The sequence below is a fragment of the Cydia strobilella genome, chromosome 3 (assembly GCF_947568885.1).
Source record: "Cydia strobilella chromosome 3, ilCydStro3.1, whole genome shotgun sequence".
Lineage (NCBI taxonomy): Eukaryota > Metazoa > Arthropoda > Insecta > Lepidoptera > Tortricidae > Cydia > Cydia strobilella.
Window position 1 is genome coordinate 22,372,553 of NC_086043.1, and position 15,129 is coordinate 22,387,681.

Below are 15,129 nucleotides of genomic sequence, written 5' to 3' on the forward strand. Positions count from 1 at the left end.
CCTACTGCACCTTAAGTTCCTACTATTTACTGCCACGGCGGGTTATACATATACGTATTCTTATCTTATCTTATCATATGGTTTTCGGGGGCTCTTGCGGAAACACTTCGACCCATAGGGATCTTTTGTGCAGTTACCCCCTAGGAAAGATCAAGTATTCATATATCATATCCGACTGAGTTTTAAAAATAAAACACCAAATTAAAATAATTCTTTATTAACAATCTATTTGGCAGCGTCCCTAAATCCGCTGATCCATTTCTTAATATTATCCTTGTGACTGTTGCGCGTGATCTTCACTGTGTCAGGGTCTAGGGGGTTGGCGGGCATGAGGTCTAAATGGTGCGCTCCGTTAAAGATGATCACCGCTTGCACTGAGTCACTGACGCTGTTGAGGATGCCACCTAGAAAAAAACATTCTATATGGTCTTTACAGTGGAACATCGCTATACACATGCATAGCGCTGTTTCGCTTACACACTTGTGGTTCTACCACCTTGTGGCCTAAATCGGTAATTTAAACTTGACATTGACACTGAGCCAATCAAAAGAGGGCTTCTGAGGCACAGAATAAGTAATAGTATTATCATACAGAACGGCCCACGCACCGCCTCGCCCCGATTTCGAATCGGCACCGCCTCGCTCCGCGACAGCAGATTGACGGCCGTTTGCCGGCGGCTCAGTACTATTTATAAGCAACGTACTCACACTATGACGCATGCCGCGTGTACAGACGTGCCGTTCACACATAGAAACGCAAGTGATTTTTGATGTAAATATAGCGTGTCCGCCCTGTGTCCTGCAAATCTAATATTATGGTGGACTGTCGACATTTTTGGACATAAGCTACGGGCTAAAACATATTTGCCATGCCATGGAAAAAATTGTAAATTTGCCACATGGTTGTATGGGTAACAAACTTTTCTATTTCCAACAGAAATTTATTTCTCGTGAAATTTTCCAGAAATCTTTTACCTCCAGCCCAAGGATCCAGCAGCCCATTACTGAACACGATATTGGACGACGCCTGAATCCTGTCGCCGCCGTACTCAATCTTCGCGAGCTGCTCCCGAGGGTACACCTTGAACTTGTCGTAGCACCCCTTGGAGTAGGACGTGAAGTTCCACGGGACAGGTTCGAACATGTCGTGCTCGCCGGTGGTGCACATTGGCATCACCATTTCTGTGCAGGCCTGGAGAGGTGAAATTTTTGAAATAATGGAAAATCTTCGGGCGAAATTCAAATATGATTCGCGTCTCTAGCTCCTCAATCAAACTATATAAGTGCGGTAAGTAAGGCTTTACAAATGGACGTCCAATTCGCATTGGGCTAGAGTAGAGACGGAGACTATGGCTCAGATTCTCTTGAGCAATGATAGGAAGCGTGTGTTCAAAAGTGGGTCGTATAGTGATGATGATCAATGTTAGTCTGTTGTATTTCCCAAAGTTCGTGACGTACCTGATAGTCCCAACCGGAAGCGTCCAAATTGCCGTAGTCACTTCCTTTTTTGTAGTCAACACATTTACTCTTGCCGTCGTAGTTGGTGAACACTTGCAGCATCTTTCCGATCCCCTAAGGACAAAGGTAAACAATTGTCAATGATATTTTATGGGTCGATGTCGCTCAGTCGCTCATCTATCTCAGTGTTCCTTGCTAGCTCTTTCCCAATCATGATTCGAATGAGCTGGCCGAGTGTGACTAGTGAGTAACTGAGTGAGACGATGCGAATAGGTTTCGGAGCGGTTTGGAAGAATTCGGAGGGTGTCAGGAAAACATGGCGGGATCGTATCGTGTGATTCGCCATCTTGGTTGCAATTATGGCTGTGTGTATCTGATTGATTGCCATCTCTGTCTACTCACTCATGAACAATATAGTCTACACCTCCAGATCCACTGAGCGAAAAGAGTGATATATATTATATCACCGCGAGCGAAATATATGAATCAATCTTTTCAACTCAGTGAAGCGTTTTGTGCATCTCTATATTCTCTATCATGTAGTATTTAATAATGACCTGGCATATCTCTTTGTAGGAATCTCTAAGGCCTGTCCTGTAGACGAGTTTCTACATCAAACGAGAGAGAGTGAAGTGGAAGAGATATATGATGGGGCATTTCAAACCAAATTTTCCTTACCTCTAGCAAGGCCTGTCCCTTCAACGTCTGGTTCAGATACTGGCAAACAACCCTGACTGGCTCAGCTGGCAGTGGAAGCAGGAAATCCGACGCGAACGGATAGTTGACCATGGCCAGCGTTTCGTACATGGAGCGGAGGAAGTCGATGAGTTCTTGAACCTCGGTCGCATTGCGGACTGGGTCGCAGAGCTTCCAGTTCTTTTGGAGCCATTCGGAGCTGTTGGCGGTGGTGGAAAAGTTTCTGAAAATATAAATGGGGTTTATTCTGGGATAGCCAATAAGCCATAGAGTGTCAAATTGAGTGAATGTGGACGTGTCCATACAACTTCTAGTTTCATAGACTGAAGCTCAAATAACTCAAATTGTTCGCTCTGTGTGGAGGAACACTGACCAAGCACAAGTGGTCAAGGGCGTTATTTTTTAAAAAGGAATGACGGTTCCAACAAAGCTGAATCGATAACTTTGTTTTCAACACACTTGCTCAAAACGACTTTTTTATTCCACCGATTTTTGGCTCATAATTTTTTGGGACGAAATGTCCATCTGTTGTACCGCCCTTATATCTAAATGGCACACCCCTTAAACGAGTGACATGTGTCAAATATTTAGGCCACTTAGTCGATGAAAATCTGCGTGACGACGCAGATATAGATAGGGAACGTAGGGCGCTGGCGATAAGAGCGAATATGATAGCACATAGGTTCAGAGGTTGTACAACTCAGGTCCAAATAACTCTCTTTAGAGCCTACTGTACCTCTCTTTATACCTGCAGCTTGTGGGCTAATTATTCGCAAAGATCGATCAGCGCCCTACGGGTACAGTTCAACAACGCCTTCAGGGTGCTGTTGCGTCTGCCTCTCGCTTCTGCAGCGCGTCAGGCATGTTTGCGGACGCGCAGGTAGACGGTTTCTTTGCCACAATAAGAAAGCGCGCCGCCGCGACGCGTTGCAGAGTGCTTGGCAGTAGCAACAGTATCCTGAGTGTGATAGCGGGTAGGCTCGATAGTCGCTATATGCAGCACTGGTCGAGCCTGCATCCTTCCCTAGCTAGGTATATTAGCCTCACATATTAGCTGTGCCTAAAACGCGCACTATGTCTCATGGCAAATCACCACTTGTCCGCGCTCTACAATATATCAACGCGCTCGCGCTCCTCGCATCAGCACCGGAATGTGATGTATTTGCAAGTAGTTGGATGGATCTGTGTAAAGAATGTATGGAGTACTGTGAGGCGATGGATAAGCGTGAATCATCTGTTTTGTATTAGTTTTTCTTTCTTACATTTGTTCTGTTGTCCTTTCTAGACTGTATCATGTACCTAGTTGTATAAATACTTTCTATTATAAATTTCTCAGTGTATTAGTTCGCTGTAATGCTGTGTAATTTTTTTGAATTAATAAAATAAAATATATTGTAGTTGTAGATATCTAGTAAGTTAAGTAATAATTAATTGTATCTAACATAGTTTTAAGTTCCTGCATGTTCGACTAACCTGTTATGGATTTCTGTGGTCCGAAATAAATGATTTTTATTTTATTTTATTTTTATTTATTTTATTTATAATCCTAGATATTAAACACGCGTGCTTTTTCAGTATATTATAACACTAGTGCTTTTTCATTATATTATCCGACTGAGTTAAGAAGGTAACTGATTGCTAATAATATGCATGGAAACGGAGCCTTCTTTAATCGGTCGGACTGGCGTGCACCGGCGCCCCCCGACCGCCTGCCGCGGCCCGGCCGGCCCTCCCGCGGCCGGGGCGATGGGCGGCCGGTACTCCGGTAGTATGACAGATGCAAGACTGCATACCTACTAACTGTTTTAACACAATATCGCCTCGTGTGTAATGACCAACTTAGCACACTTGTATCACTATTATGTAACATCAGATACCATAGTTAAAAAAAAACAGCGATGAGGTATGCATTATAAATTCAATATACGCGATAATCCGTTTTCATAGTTTTATTTAAAAAATCAGCGAATTAAATTTTTTTATACCATACTTCTTTTTGCTCTACGTATTTCGTTTGTTTTATAAGCTGGAGCTATATACCTCATGTCATTGTTTGTGCAAAATTTTATTACAATCCGACACATAGTTTTATAATGAGAATGATACTCTCTGTCTGTAACTCTGTATGGGAAGGTGAAATTCGGCCGAGCTTTCTGCGGACTTAATTGTAGCTCGAAGAAATTGGGACGGGAACCAATCACGCCCGAATAAGTGATATACTTACCATTTTTACAGGCGGTAAAGTGTCTAATTGTTACTATGTGGAGTTGTATTGACTTAGCTATAAGTATTTAAATGGCATGTGTGAAATAACTTATTTGTTAGACGCATAGACATATATATTACTTCGTAAAGACCGGCTTTACGAAATGGGGCCGATACATTGGAGTCACGAATTGCGCAGTGGAAAGGCGTCACCATTGGTGTAAACAAAGTATAAGCGTATGCTATGCATATAATTCCGACTGAACACCGGCGCCTTTCCACCAGGGACCGGCCCGCTATCCCTTATCGGGGTTTTATAAGGGTATTGCATAAGGCTTAACTCACCATACCCTTTGCCAGACGGAACCCTTTGTTTTGGTTTTAAAAACCCTTATATAAAGCTACCACATTTGAGTAATCGGTAGCCCAAATACCCTTACAAAACCCTTATCATCCGCTCACCAACACCTTGCATATTGCTTATAAGGGTTAGCCTTATAAAGGGCTTCCCTTTTAGCATATAAGCGTGCTAATTTAAGTCGTCTACCTTGTTCATAAAGCACACATTACTTCGAATCCGAGCGATCGTCGGCGGCGACGGCGGCGTTCTTTGACTAGGCACCTATTTTCTTTCCTTTTCATACACTACCGTAGATATATACTAATCCTGTCTCTTTCACGCAAAGGGAAACCTTTATAAAAAGCGCTTAAAGATAAGGGTAACCCTTATTAAGGGCTAGCCTTATTTTTGGTTAGCTTTTCGGTAAGGGTTAGTCAAAGGTAAGGGTATGAATGGGCTTGCAGTTCAAAAGGGAAAGTCTTTCAATGTGTTAGCCGTGTTTAAGTGTTGCCCATTGAAAGGGTTTTATCGCGGAAAGGGTTGTCCGGTCCCTGCTTTCCACTGCGCAATTCGCCATACGAATACGACTGAGCGTGCTGGTGTAACTAAATGCGATTTTAAATCCAATGTATCGGCCCCATTCGTAGTGCTCTTAAGGCCGGTCTTTACGAAGTAATATATGTCTATGGTAAGACGCAGAACTTATGTGTGCGGTCACACTTTGAATGTAAGTGTCAATAACATACAGTTCAAATAACATCTTAACGTACAAATACAAATGATACTACTACGAAGAGTATAAATATATTTATGTATGGCGTTCTCGTCTCTATGAGCACAAGGGACCGGACAACCCTTTCCGCGATAAAACCCTTTCAATGGGCGTCCCTTAAACACGGCTAACACATTGAAAGACTTTCCCTTTTGATCTGCAAGCCCATTCATACCCCTACCTTTGACTAACCCTTATCGAAAAGCTAACCAAAAATAAGGCTAGCCCTTAATAAGGGTTACCCTTATCTTTAAGCGCTTTTTATAAAGGTTTCCCTTTGCATGAAAGAGACAGGATTAGTATATATCTACGCTAGTGTATGAAAAGGAAAGAAAATACGTGCCTTGTCAAAGAACGCCGCCGACGATCGCTCGGATTCGAAGTAATGTGTGCTTTATGAACAAGGTAGACGACTTAAATTAGCACGCTTATATGCTAAAAGGGAAGCCCTTTATAAGGCTAACCCTTATAAGCAATATGCAAGGTGTTGGTGAGCGGATGATAAGGGATTTGTAAGGGTATTTGGGCTACCGATTACACAAATGTGTGTACACAAATATAAGGGTTTTTAAAAGCAAAATGAAGGGTTTCGTCTGGCAAAGGGTATGGTGAGTTAAGCCTTATGCAATACCCTTATAAAACCCGGATAAGGGATAGCAGGCCGGTCCCCATGAACTCACGATACCTTAAAAGAAGTCATTTATCGCATGAGTAAATGTAGAACGAATTCGAACGAAAATGAACGAACGTTACAATCAAAACCTATGGTAGGCCTCGGAAGGCACCATGCCAGGAAACGTGTATGTGTCATGTATCACTTGTATCAATGTGTCTAAAGGGGCCCACTGATTACCAGTCCTCCGGACGATATCGGCCTGTCAGTTGTTCGGAACTGTCATATTTTTGTTCTAGCTGACAGGCTGATATCGTCCGGCGGACTGATATTGCATGCAAGTTCTTGCTAGTCTAAACAGAACCTTTTATAATTTGAACACAAGTATCCCCAGCGATGTTAAAAGGTGACATCACAATACGATGAAAAGCTGTCAACCATGTCGGGAAACATTATGTACCTACTTACGTTTACAAAGTGACTAATGTGTCTTGTTTACCTTAACGCAGCCCAAGAATCTTTAATATTCTCGACGCACGTGGACCCCGCGATGTTAAAAGATGACGTCACAATACGATGAAAAGCCTCGCAAGGCACCATTCCAGGGAACATGTGAATAGGCGCGGAGGCAGCGATGGCGCCGGTGACCATGTGCGGGTACTTCATACGGAAAAAGGCTGCTAGCATACCGCCATAGGATCCTAGAAAAAAATACATGTAGTGATGTGAATAAATATGTTTTCGTCCGAAAAATCTTATTAGAGTCGAACCAAGAAAAGTCTGCAGAGATTTAGACAGTACACGCAGTGTAGGTGTTATTTTAAACGTCAAACTTCTATAAAAAACACTGGCACTGCGTGTGCTGTCAAAATCTCTGCAGACTTTTCTCGGTCTAACTCCTGCTTAATAACATAGTTTTTCCTGTTGCTTGGGGACCTTGGGGTCCTTGGTAACCTCATTATAATCTTCCTAGTGTTGTCCCGGCATTTTTTCACGCTTGGGAAGGCGAATCCCAGAGGCTCACCCGCTCACTTATGTCTATCTACATTCTCAGGGAAACCTAGGACTTATTGGACTTTCACTACAAACTACGTACAAAGTTAACTTGGTTCGGTTCAATTACTGGGTGTCAAACACCTAAGTATGAGTAATGTTATCTCAACGCATCCAGTTACAGGCGGGTTATCACTTATCAGTCAAACTCGGAGATATCTGACTGACCTCTGATCCCTATTGTGATGGTTCACTAGCCTGCTCTGAACTAAAATATTTTTAAATCGCACAAACTAAAATGCGAGTTCGATTGGTCAATTCATTTCATTGCTCATGTAATCATATCATCCTGTTTAATGCTATGCAAGTTGTAGAAATAAGTATATAAAAGTTTCGAAAATTTTCCCTAAATCTGGGAAACTTCGTAAAATATACAGAATGTTTCCCAGATTTATGAGTAGGTTTCGAAATTTATTGGAAAAATTCAGGAACCCTGAACTATAAATTTTGTAGGTACTAATAGGAGTAATATGACAAATCGGTCGGACAATTGAGGCAATGTAATCGAAAATGTAGAATCCGGGATTTAAAAACAAAGTTTAGCTTGTCCATGGTTTAGTGTATAAGATGACTTAGGTTTACTTAGTTGCTAAGTCGCTATTATAATTCTTAGAGTCTGTGCGGAAAGAGAAGTCGTAGAATGTATGGGGTCCAATACATTCCACGACTCTTCTCTTTCCGAACTCGACTAGTAAATTATAGACATTGAGTGATTTAACAACGCAATAATTATGTCCCGCAAGTAGGTAGCAGTAGGTATACTGCAATAGCGGCTTTATTATCAACAGTTCATTTATTGAGTCATTATCGCCAGTAAATATCACATACCAGGGAAAAACGGCAATATGAATGATGCAAATACAAGCGTAAATCATTATATTATTATATTTTTAATACTTTACTGTACAATAAAAATTTGTAAGTAATACAAATTGCGTTTTAGGCATTATCTACTAGTCCTAGTCAAAACAGTTTTTTTTTCAAGTGGTATTTAATTGTACAATATATGTGGGTATCCATCAAAGAAGCGTCCATATAGTTATACCTTTTTTTTTAAATCTATAACTCCCGCGGGAACAAGGCTTTTGTCCTTCAGTATATCGGCATGAAATAAGATCTTTTTCGAGCAAGTGTGATGAAAAGATATTATTTTAAAGTGCACAGTAGAAATTAGATTTTTTTTGGTGGCCCATGAGGGGAATAATGTAGGATGAACCAACGTTTGTTTACGGAAACAGTAATATAATGGGGGTAAAAGATGTATTTGGACACCCATAAGGAGAACAATATGATAAACTAAAGATTTTTCTTCATGAAGAAGTAATTACACCTCCTTCCTTGTGTCTAGTTATCTTACCTCCAAAAGCGATGACAGGATATTTGGGCACCAGCTGATGATCTTGAAGATAGTCTAGAAGGTCGGCATAGTCGGCCAGGGCTTGAGCAGATGTCAGATAGCCGATGTGCTCGTTGTCCAGAGATTTGTTGCCGAATGGCATCGACGCTCCGTAGTATCTGTGACAATATTTTATTTATTTATTTATTTAATCTTTATTGCACAAAAGAAAAAACCTTACAGTACAAAAGGCGGACTTAATGCCATAAGGCATTCTCTACCAGTCAACCTTAAGGCTAAGCTAAGCTAAGCTTATTTTCATTTCATTTATTAATTTTCAACAAAACCGTCTAGATGAATCAACTTTTTTGTGTAATTTTTATTACTCTGTCCCGTTGTCCAAGGGATAATAGAACTACAGAATTAAATTAAATAAAAATTACAATGTCAATTATTTGGATAAAGATAAAATCTTAATATTTTTTAAATAGATAAAAAAAGTCAGGTCTCATTATTCTCATCAATAAACTCATTCACTGAGTAATATTACTGAAATAGTGTTCATACTTTAAATTTTAAGTGAATTTTTTCGAACGATATAAATAGTATTTATAAATATTTATATATTATATATACATAACGCCATTTAGTTCGGCCGTCAAACTCGGGTCGGAGAAACGTTTTTCTTAACACTTTACACCTCTTCTACAAATTCTACAATGAATAACATTTGAATAAAACATAATATTGGGGCGAGAACTGTTTTTTTATAAAATGCTTTTAAATACTAAAACATTTTACGATATGCCGGTATACTCTGGCAAACCCAATTAGTCAGTAGAAAAACGCGCAAAAATTCTAATATTCTAAGGTCTTAGGACATTTTTTTACTTTGCCGCCTTTTTCTACTTTCGGAAATGGCTTGCTAAACTATATGGCGGTTAACATTACCTATTTATACTTAATCTTTGGTTAACACACACACGAATCGCACGTCGCTCGGATGTGCGAGGGATGTCGCTATAATACGCGCATAGAGTTGTCTCTCTCGAACATCGGAACGCAGTGCGAATCGCATCCAGTGTGATAACCGCCTAAGTCCCCACTCACCTGTGCTCGGCAAAAACGAGCTTAGCCTTGAACTCCTCCGCGATGTCCCACATGAATCCGGTGTGCTTCGCGAACAGCTCGATTTGACCCTGGACCAATCAAATACTCATTAAGCTGGCCATACACACTAGGGTATGCTCGTCGGCTGAGAATACGTTTGTGCGATATCCATTTTTGAGCAAAATCGTTTTTTAATGATTTCTAAAATAACATATGTTATACTCGACACTAATCGGTTTAAATTTTTTTTTTTCAAAAATGTGCCATATCCGCATTTTACTACTTATAGGATAATTACCATAATTACACTCAGTTTACACAAAGATAGATATAACTCCGTAATAGATGGATACAGTCTAAGGAAAAAACGTGCCTCGAAAATCAAGAAAATTTGATTCTCGTTCAGATGGCGCTACTAGTTTTGGCCTACAGTCGTATAGATGGCGTTGACGGTTTCGTTTGTTATTTAACAATTTTAACGCATATCAGTGAAAGAACATGGGTCAAAATCATAAAAATAATTAATGCAAATAAAAAAAATCATTTATCTATATTTAAATACATTCTATCGTATTTTTATAAATCTTCATTTTTAGTTTTAAAGTGTGTCGACAGATGGCAGTGAATTTACTGGGTATGGATGGTATAGAACATGAGTATAAAGTATAACATGAACCATATAAGGCAACAAATAACCCGACCAAATTACGTAGGTTGTTTTTGGTAGTATTTCGGTGTATGGTGGCGCCGCCTAATTACTGTTTTTTGATGGACACTTTTCATACATAGAGATTTGGCTCCTTTATACAGTCTCCATGTTACTGGGGTTACAAAATTTACTATGACAGTACCGCTCTAGTATAAGTTACTCTATGGTTTACAGAAAATTATCACAAAAGTGTGACATATTCAACACTTTTGTGTCATTGTACGTCACGGATTTAGATTTTAATTGTACGTTATTTGTATTACATTTAACATTTACTCATCAAAACGGATATGGCAATTGCTTCTATTTCAAGATTATCACTATATTCAAAATACTTGTATGGTACTATAAGTAGTAAACATGTGCCTAAATGATAAATAAGTTCAAGATGAAACTGAGATTGGCCGGTTTTTTCATATTTTGGAGCACCTTGGTCGTTCTAATATGTCTAATGGAAACTAGTACAGTTAATCCACATAATTAAATTTAATATAATATGTATAACGAGGCTACTTAGGTAATTATTGCTTTAGATCTAGAATATATTGGCGTTGGTTTCCTTTTCTTATCAATTACCTACTTATCGAACGTAAATAGTCAGTCAGTACCTATTGAATAATAATGTCAGACCGTAGGTTAACTACAATAACTACATAGTATTTACCAAGGTGATTGATAAAGATTTATAAAACATTTTAAACTTTCGCGGTTTGAACACATTAAATCACATTTATAAACGGGTCTATCGCGAATTTATTTTGTTACCTTTATTTACCGACGTTTCGACACAGGTTTCACTGGTCGTGGTCGCGGCTAACTGACGTCCCAGCAAAATGTCAAAACAGAGATTTGTGTGACTACCCCACGAAAAGTGCATTTAAAGTTTGAGGTAGACATCACATTTTCAAACCACCCACTACACATAAATGTTAATTATTGTCAATAGTACGACACGCAACACTCACAACAAAACAAACAAAGATACACACATGACACATGAATAAAAAAACATTGAATAAAGGTAACAAAATAAATTCGCGATAGACCCGTTTGTAAATGTGATTTAATAAAGATTTATAAAATTTGAAAGGGCACTCAATCTCCTCATAAACAGTAACTTTGTAATTTAAAGGCAGTTTTTGTTTAACACACATAAAAAAAAAAAACAAAAAACATTTAGAGTAGGACCAAGAAAAGTCCGCAGTGTTGTTATTTTGTCATAATTTCATAAAAGTTTAACGTTTAAAATAACACCTGTATGTATTGCGTGTTGTCAAAATCTCTGCAGACTGTTCTTGGTTTGACTCTATGTAGGACTTCCGGTTCGAGCGCCATCTTGATAGTTAGCATCGTGATTAATTACTTTGTTTTTTGCTTATTAATATTGTTTAAAGTGTAATATCGATAGCTTATTATACAGTAAACTAATGTGGTAGTGTGCAGTGAATGGAGAATTAATTTTGAAGCGCGTTTAACCACCATCTTGGAGTCAACGGCCGGTAGTCCACGTGCTTCTTGTAAAGTCTAGCTATCGATTTACAAGAGCTAACAAATCACCGTACACTGTCTTGTACAACCGTACAATTTTTGTCGTTTGTAAACCTCTCAATACCTTGATACTGGCGAAATAGTCCCACTGGGCTGAAGCCATAATTTTAAAAGAAGAAGAAGAAGAAGTGACTCTATGTATGTAAACAATAACTAAAAACTACACTCACCTCATTTCCAGTGTAAAAGAAAATGGGCCCTCCATTCTTATCCCAATGTTCCTCATTCACCAAATACTTAATCTGAAACTCCTCATTCCTCTGAAACCCGAAATGATCTAACGGCACTTTGAACCAGTTCGTGGTATATTTGTATTCCGATTTAACTATATTTAGGGTCAAAAGTAAGATTACTGTGATTCGCCACATGATGGCACGTCTTTAGTGTTCGGTGGTTGAAATTATTGTGACGGTATCTGTTTGGTCGGGTTATGTTTTTGTATAGTGGGGCGCGCAAGTGTTTGGCGAGTGACATAATATTGACCGGGATCATGGAGACTATATAAAGGAGCCAAATCTCTATATATGAAAAGTGTCCATCAAAAAACAGTAATTAGGCGGCGCCACCATACACCGAAATACTACCAAAAAACAACCTACGTAATTTGGTCGGGTTATTTGTTGCATTCATGTTATACTCATGTCCCAGAGCCCAAATATAGCGCCACCGGAGAGATTAGGAACTATTATTTAAAGCTGAAAGCGATCAGTTTTGCAACAATTCTGCCATAAGAGATTGGCGTCCTTTCTATACCATCCATAACCGGGATATAGACCGTGATTAACTTTTGTATTATTTGAAGGGTACACGGAAAGAACATGTCTATTAGTCACTTCAGTAACATTTTGAGTAATCGCGGTTTTAAAATTTGGATCCATGTATGGTATGGTATGGTAATTCCGTGACCAGGTCTTTTTAACAAAAAAGTTGTGTTACATATATTATACAGTGGTAGCAAAAGATATAACTAATAGTTCATTAAGAGCTCTACATTTTGAAATGAAAATAAAAATAATAATAAATAAAAAAAAATCGTACTAAATTGTTGCCATTTTCTTCTTGATAATTTTCTATAATTTCTTGTCGGACTATATCTACAATATGCATGTATTTTGTACTTAGTAATAAGTTTTTATTAATATTCGTTTACACATAGGAAACTATAGGTCAATTACTAGAAAAAATTTACTTTATAAACTCATCTGTTTTATAAGACTGTTTGTTTCTTAATAAATAATAATAATTAAAAATCTTATTTTCCCCGAAAAAAGTGACTAGACATGTTCTTTCCGTGTACCCTTCATTTATGAGCTCCCGATATTTTGACGCAGTTACATGCATCATGTTCACGGGTGACTCAAGATAGCGGGTGGGTGTCAAAGTTGTGTAGACAGCGCTCTGTCTACCCTCATTCTTGCGCGTCGGCTGCGTTCACTTTCAACGTTACCAACGGTCGCATTCACACTTGTTGGTCCGGTCGCGTTCACACTCGTTGGTCTGTCCAAACACACTATACTCACGGTGTCACTACGCGTGTTTGATTCGGATATCACTGGTTTTTTACACAAACAAATCATAGGATTCCACACATTTGACAGTTTAAACCCATCTTCACGATTGAAATTTTTGTATTTGTGAATTTCAACGGCTTCTCTTACCAATCTTGGTATATAGTGGCGTTCTGTCGAAATGACCTTGGGACTATGCAAAAGGTACAAAAGGTAATCACGGTCTATATCCCGGTCAATATAAGTTTACTTACTTTTGTTTAGATGTCTATTTATTGACTGCTCCAGAATTTTCTCGAGGCTAATATTAATAATATTATTCTGTTCAAATGTTATTTTAGTTGTACTAAACTCTTTTGTGTTGTACTCTTAATTTATGTACAATGCAATACTCATTGTACAATAAAGACAAATACAAAATAAAATTATCATTAAAAAGCGATCTCTTCCAGACATCCGGCCTTACATACTTTTGTTTAGATGTTTATTTATTGACTGGAATTTTCTCGAGGCTAATATTTCTTAACTGGCTTGGCCACGAGATAATTTCATTTCTTGTGGCCAATAAAGCGGATTGCGATCAAGTCATTATATGTATTACAAAATTAAAGATATCTAATATTGATGCGGTTTTAACGCCCTCTGGCACTAACTAAAATAACCGACTTGGTATCACATTACATCTCTAAACTTTTTTGTAGTAGAAGTATTGCGTTGCGAGACTGGCATCTTTTTACAAGTAATGTTTTTGATTTAAAAGTTTAAAGCTCCTGATGACGCTCCTCGGTACGGAGTGAAACATGTCGAGCGTTTTCGACTTAAAACACGTTAGTGACCCGTTTTTAATATATTTAATAAAAGTTTAAATATACTTTTTTGTAATACGTTTGTATGAAATGTAGTTTGCCATAAATAAATAAAATTATTCTTATTCTTATCACTTTCGCGCACGACTGTGTTTGTCTTTGGCTCATCGCTTATCGCGACTCACTTGACCCCTTCGCAGCAGGATGTACTCCATTACTTTTGCTTATGTCGTTGCGTCTTCTTTCTTCCACTGCTATTTACATCCAGTCATCCCTTTCTGTCACAGCTATTAATTTGGTAATTAGAAAACTACCCGATGTTTACGTTTCTTGGTGAATTGTGCGGTTCTAAAATCAACCTTATGGTGTGTTTAATACAGTTCAATTTTCTAGCAAACGCAACGAGACGCGATTGAGCAGTGCATTGTTTGTGTAGGTATGCTCCTGACGACCGGCTTTTGAAATTTGCTAGTTTAAATTCAACTTTGTCAAGTTGACACAAAGTCACAACTTGCTTGGGGCCTATGTACTACGTGTAGGACGCCGGTCGTCAGGAGGTTAAATTAAGAAATTCAATAGGTAGATTCTATTTTACAAATTTATTATGGTTTTGAAGTGGTTTTGATATGACCTTGATGATCTTCTTGGCGCTTGGCGCGCATCTCATGCAACACACACATCATTCCGCATGCACGAATCTGTAGGGGTCATCCATTAATTACGTCACACAAATTTCTAAGTTTTTTTGACCCTCCCTCCTTTAACTAAATTATACTAATTTATTTTTTTAAATGAACGAATAATTCTTGTATTTTTGTGCGCATTATATTTTGTTACATAATCAACTATTGCTGTTTGATGATTTCTGTAATCAAAAAGTGCTAGAGTTAGACCAAGAAAAGTCAGCAGTCAGCGTGACAGCACACGCAGTGCCAGTGTTATTTATACGTCATAATTTCATAGAAGTTTGACGTT

At 38.6% G+C, this 15,129-nt stretch overlaps 1 protein-coding gene across 1 annotated transcript; it reads right to left on the minus strand.

Moving 5' to 3' along the window:
* Nucleotides 1–201: 201 nt before the first annotated feature.
* Nucleotides 202–12,252, minus strand: LOC134756115 (lysosomal Pro-X carboxypeptidase-like). Its single transcript, XM_063692928.1, has 8 exons — nt 12,011–12,252; nt 9,584–9,672; nt 8,495–8,652; nt 6,584–6,785; nt 2,137–2,377; nt 1,459–1,572; nt 976–1,192; nt 202–404 (listed from the first exon to the last, which is right to left on the minus strand). Exons 1-8 carry the CDS (start codon nt 12,206–12,208, stop codon nt 226–228), a joined length of 1,398 nt encoding a protein of 465 aa, XP_063548998.1. The 5' UTR covers nt 12,209–12,252; the 3' UTR covers nt 202–225.
* Nucleotides 12,253–15,129: the final 2,877 nt, after the last annotated feature.

Excerpts from the sequence above, each read along its gene's own strand:
- LOC134756115 (XM_063692928.1), bottom strand. The coding sequence starts at position 12,208 with ATGTGGCGAATCACAGTAATCTTACTTTTGACCCTAAATATAGTTAAA. Across the intron at positions 9,673-12,010 it reads TCTTTTACACTGGAAATGAG|GGTCAAATCGAGCTGTTCGC; the intron begins GTGAGTGTAGTT and ends TGATTGGTCCAG. Across the intron at positions 8,653-9,583 it reads CTCGTTTTTGCCGAGCACAG|ATACTACGGAGCGTCGATGC; the intron begins GTGAGTGGGGAC and ends ATATTGTCACAG.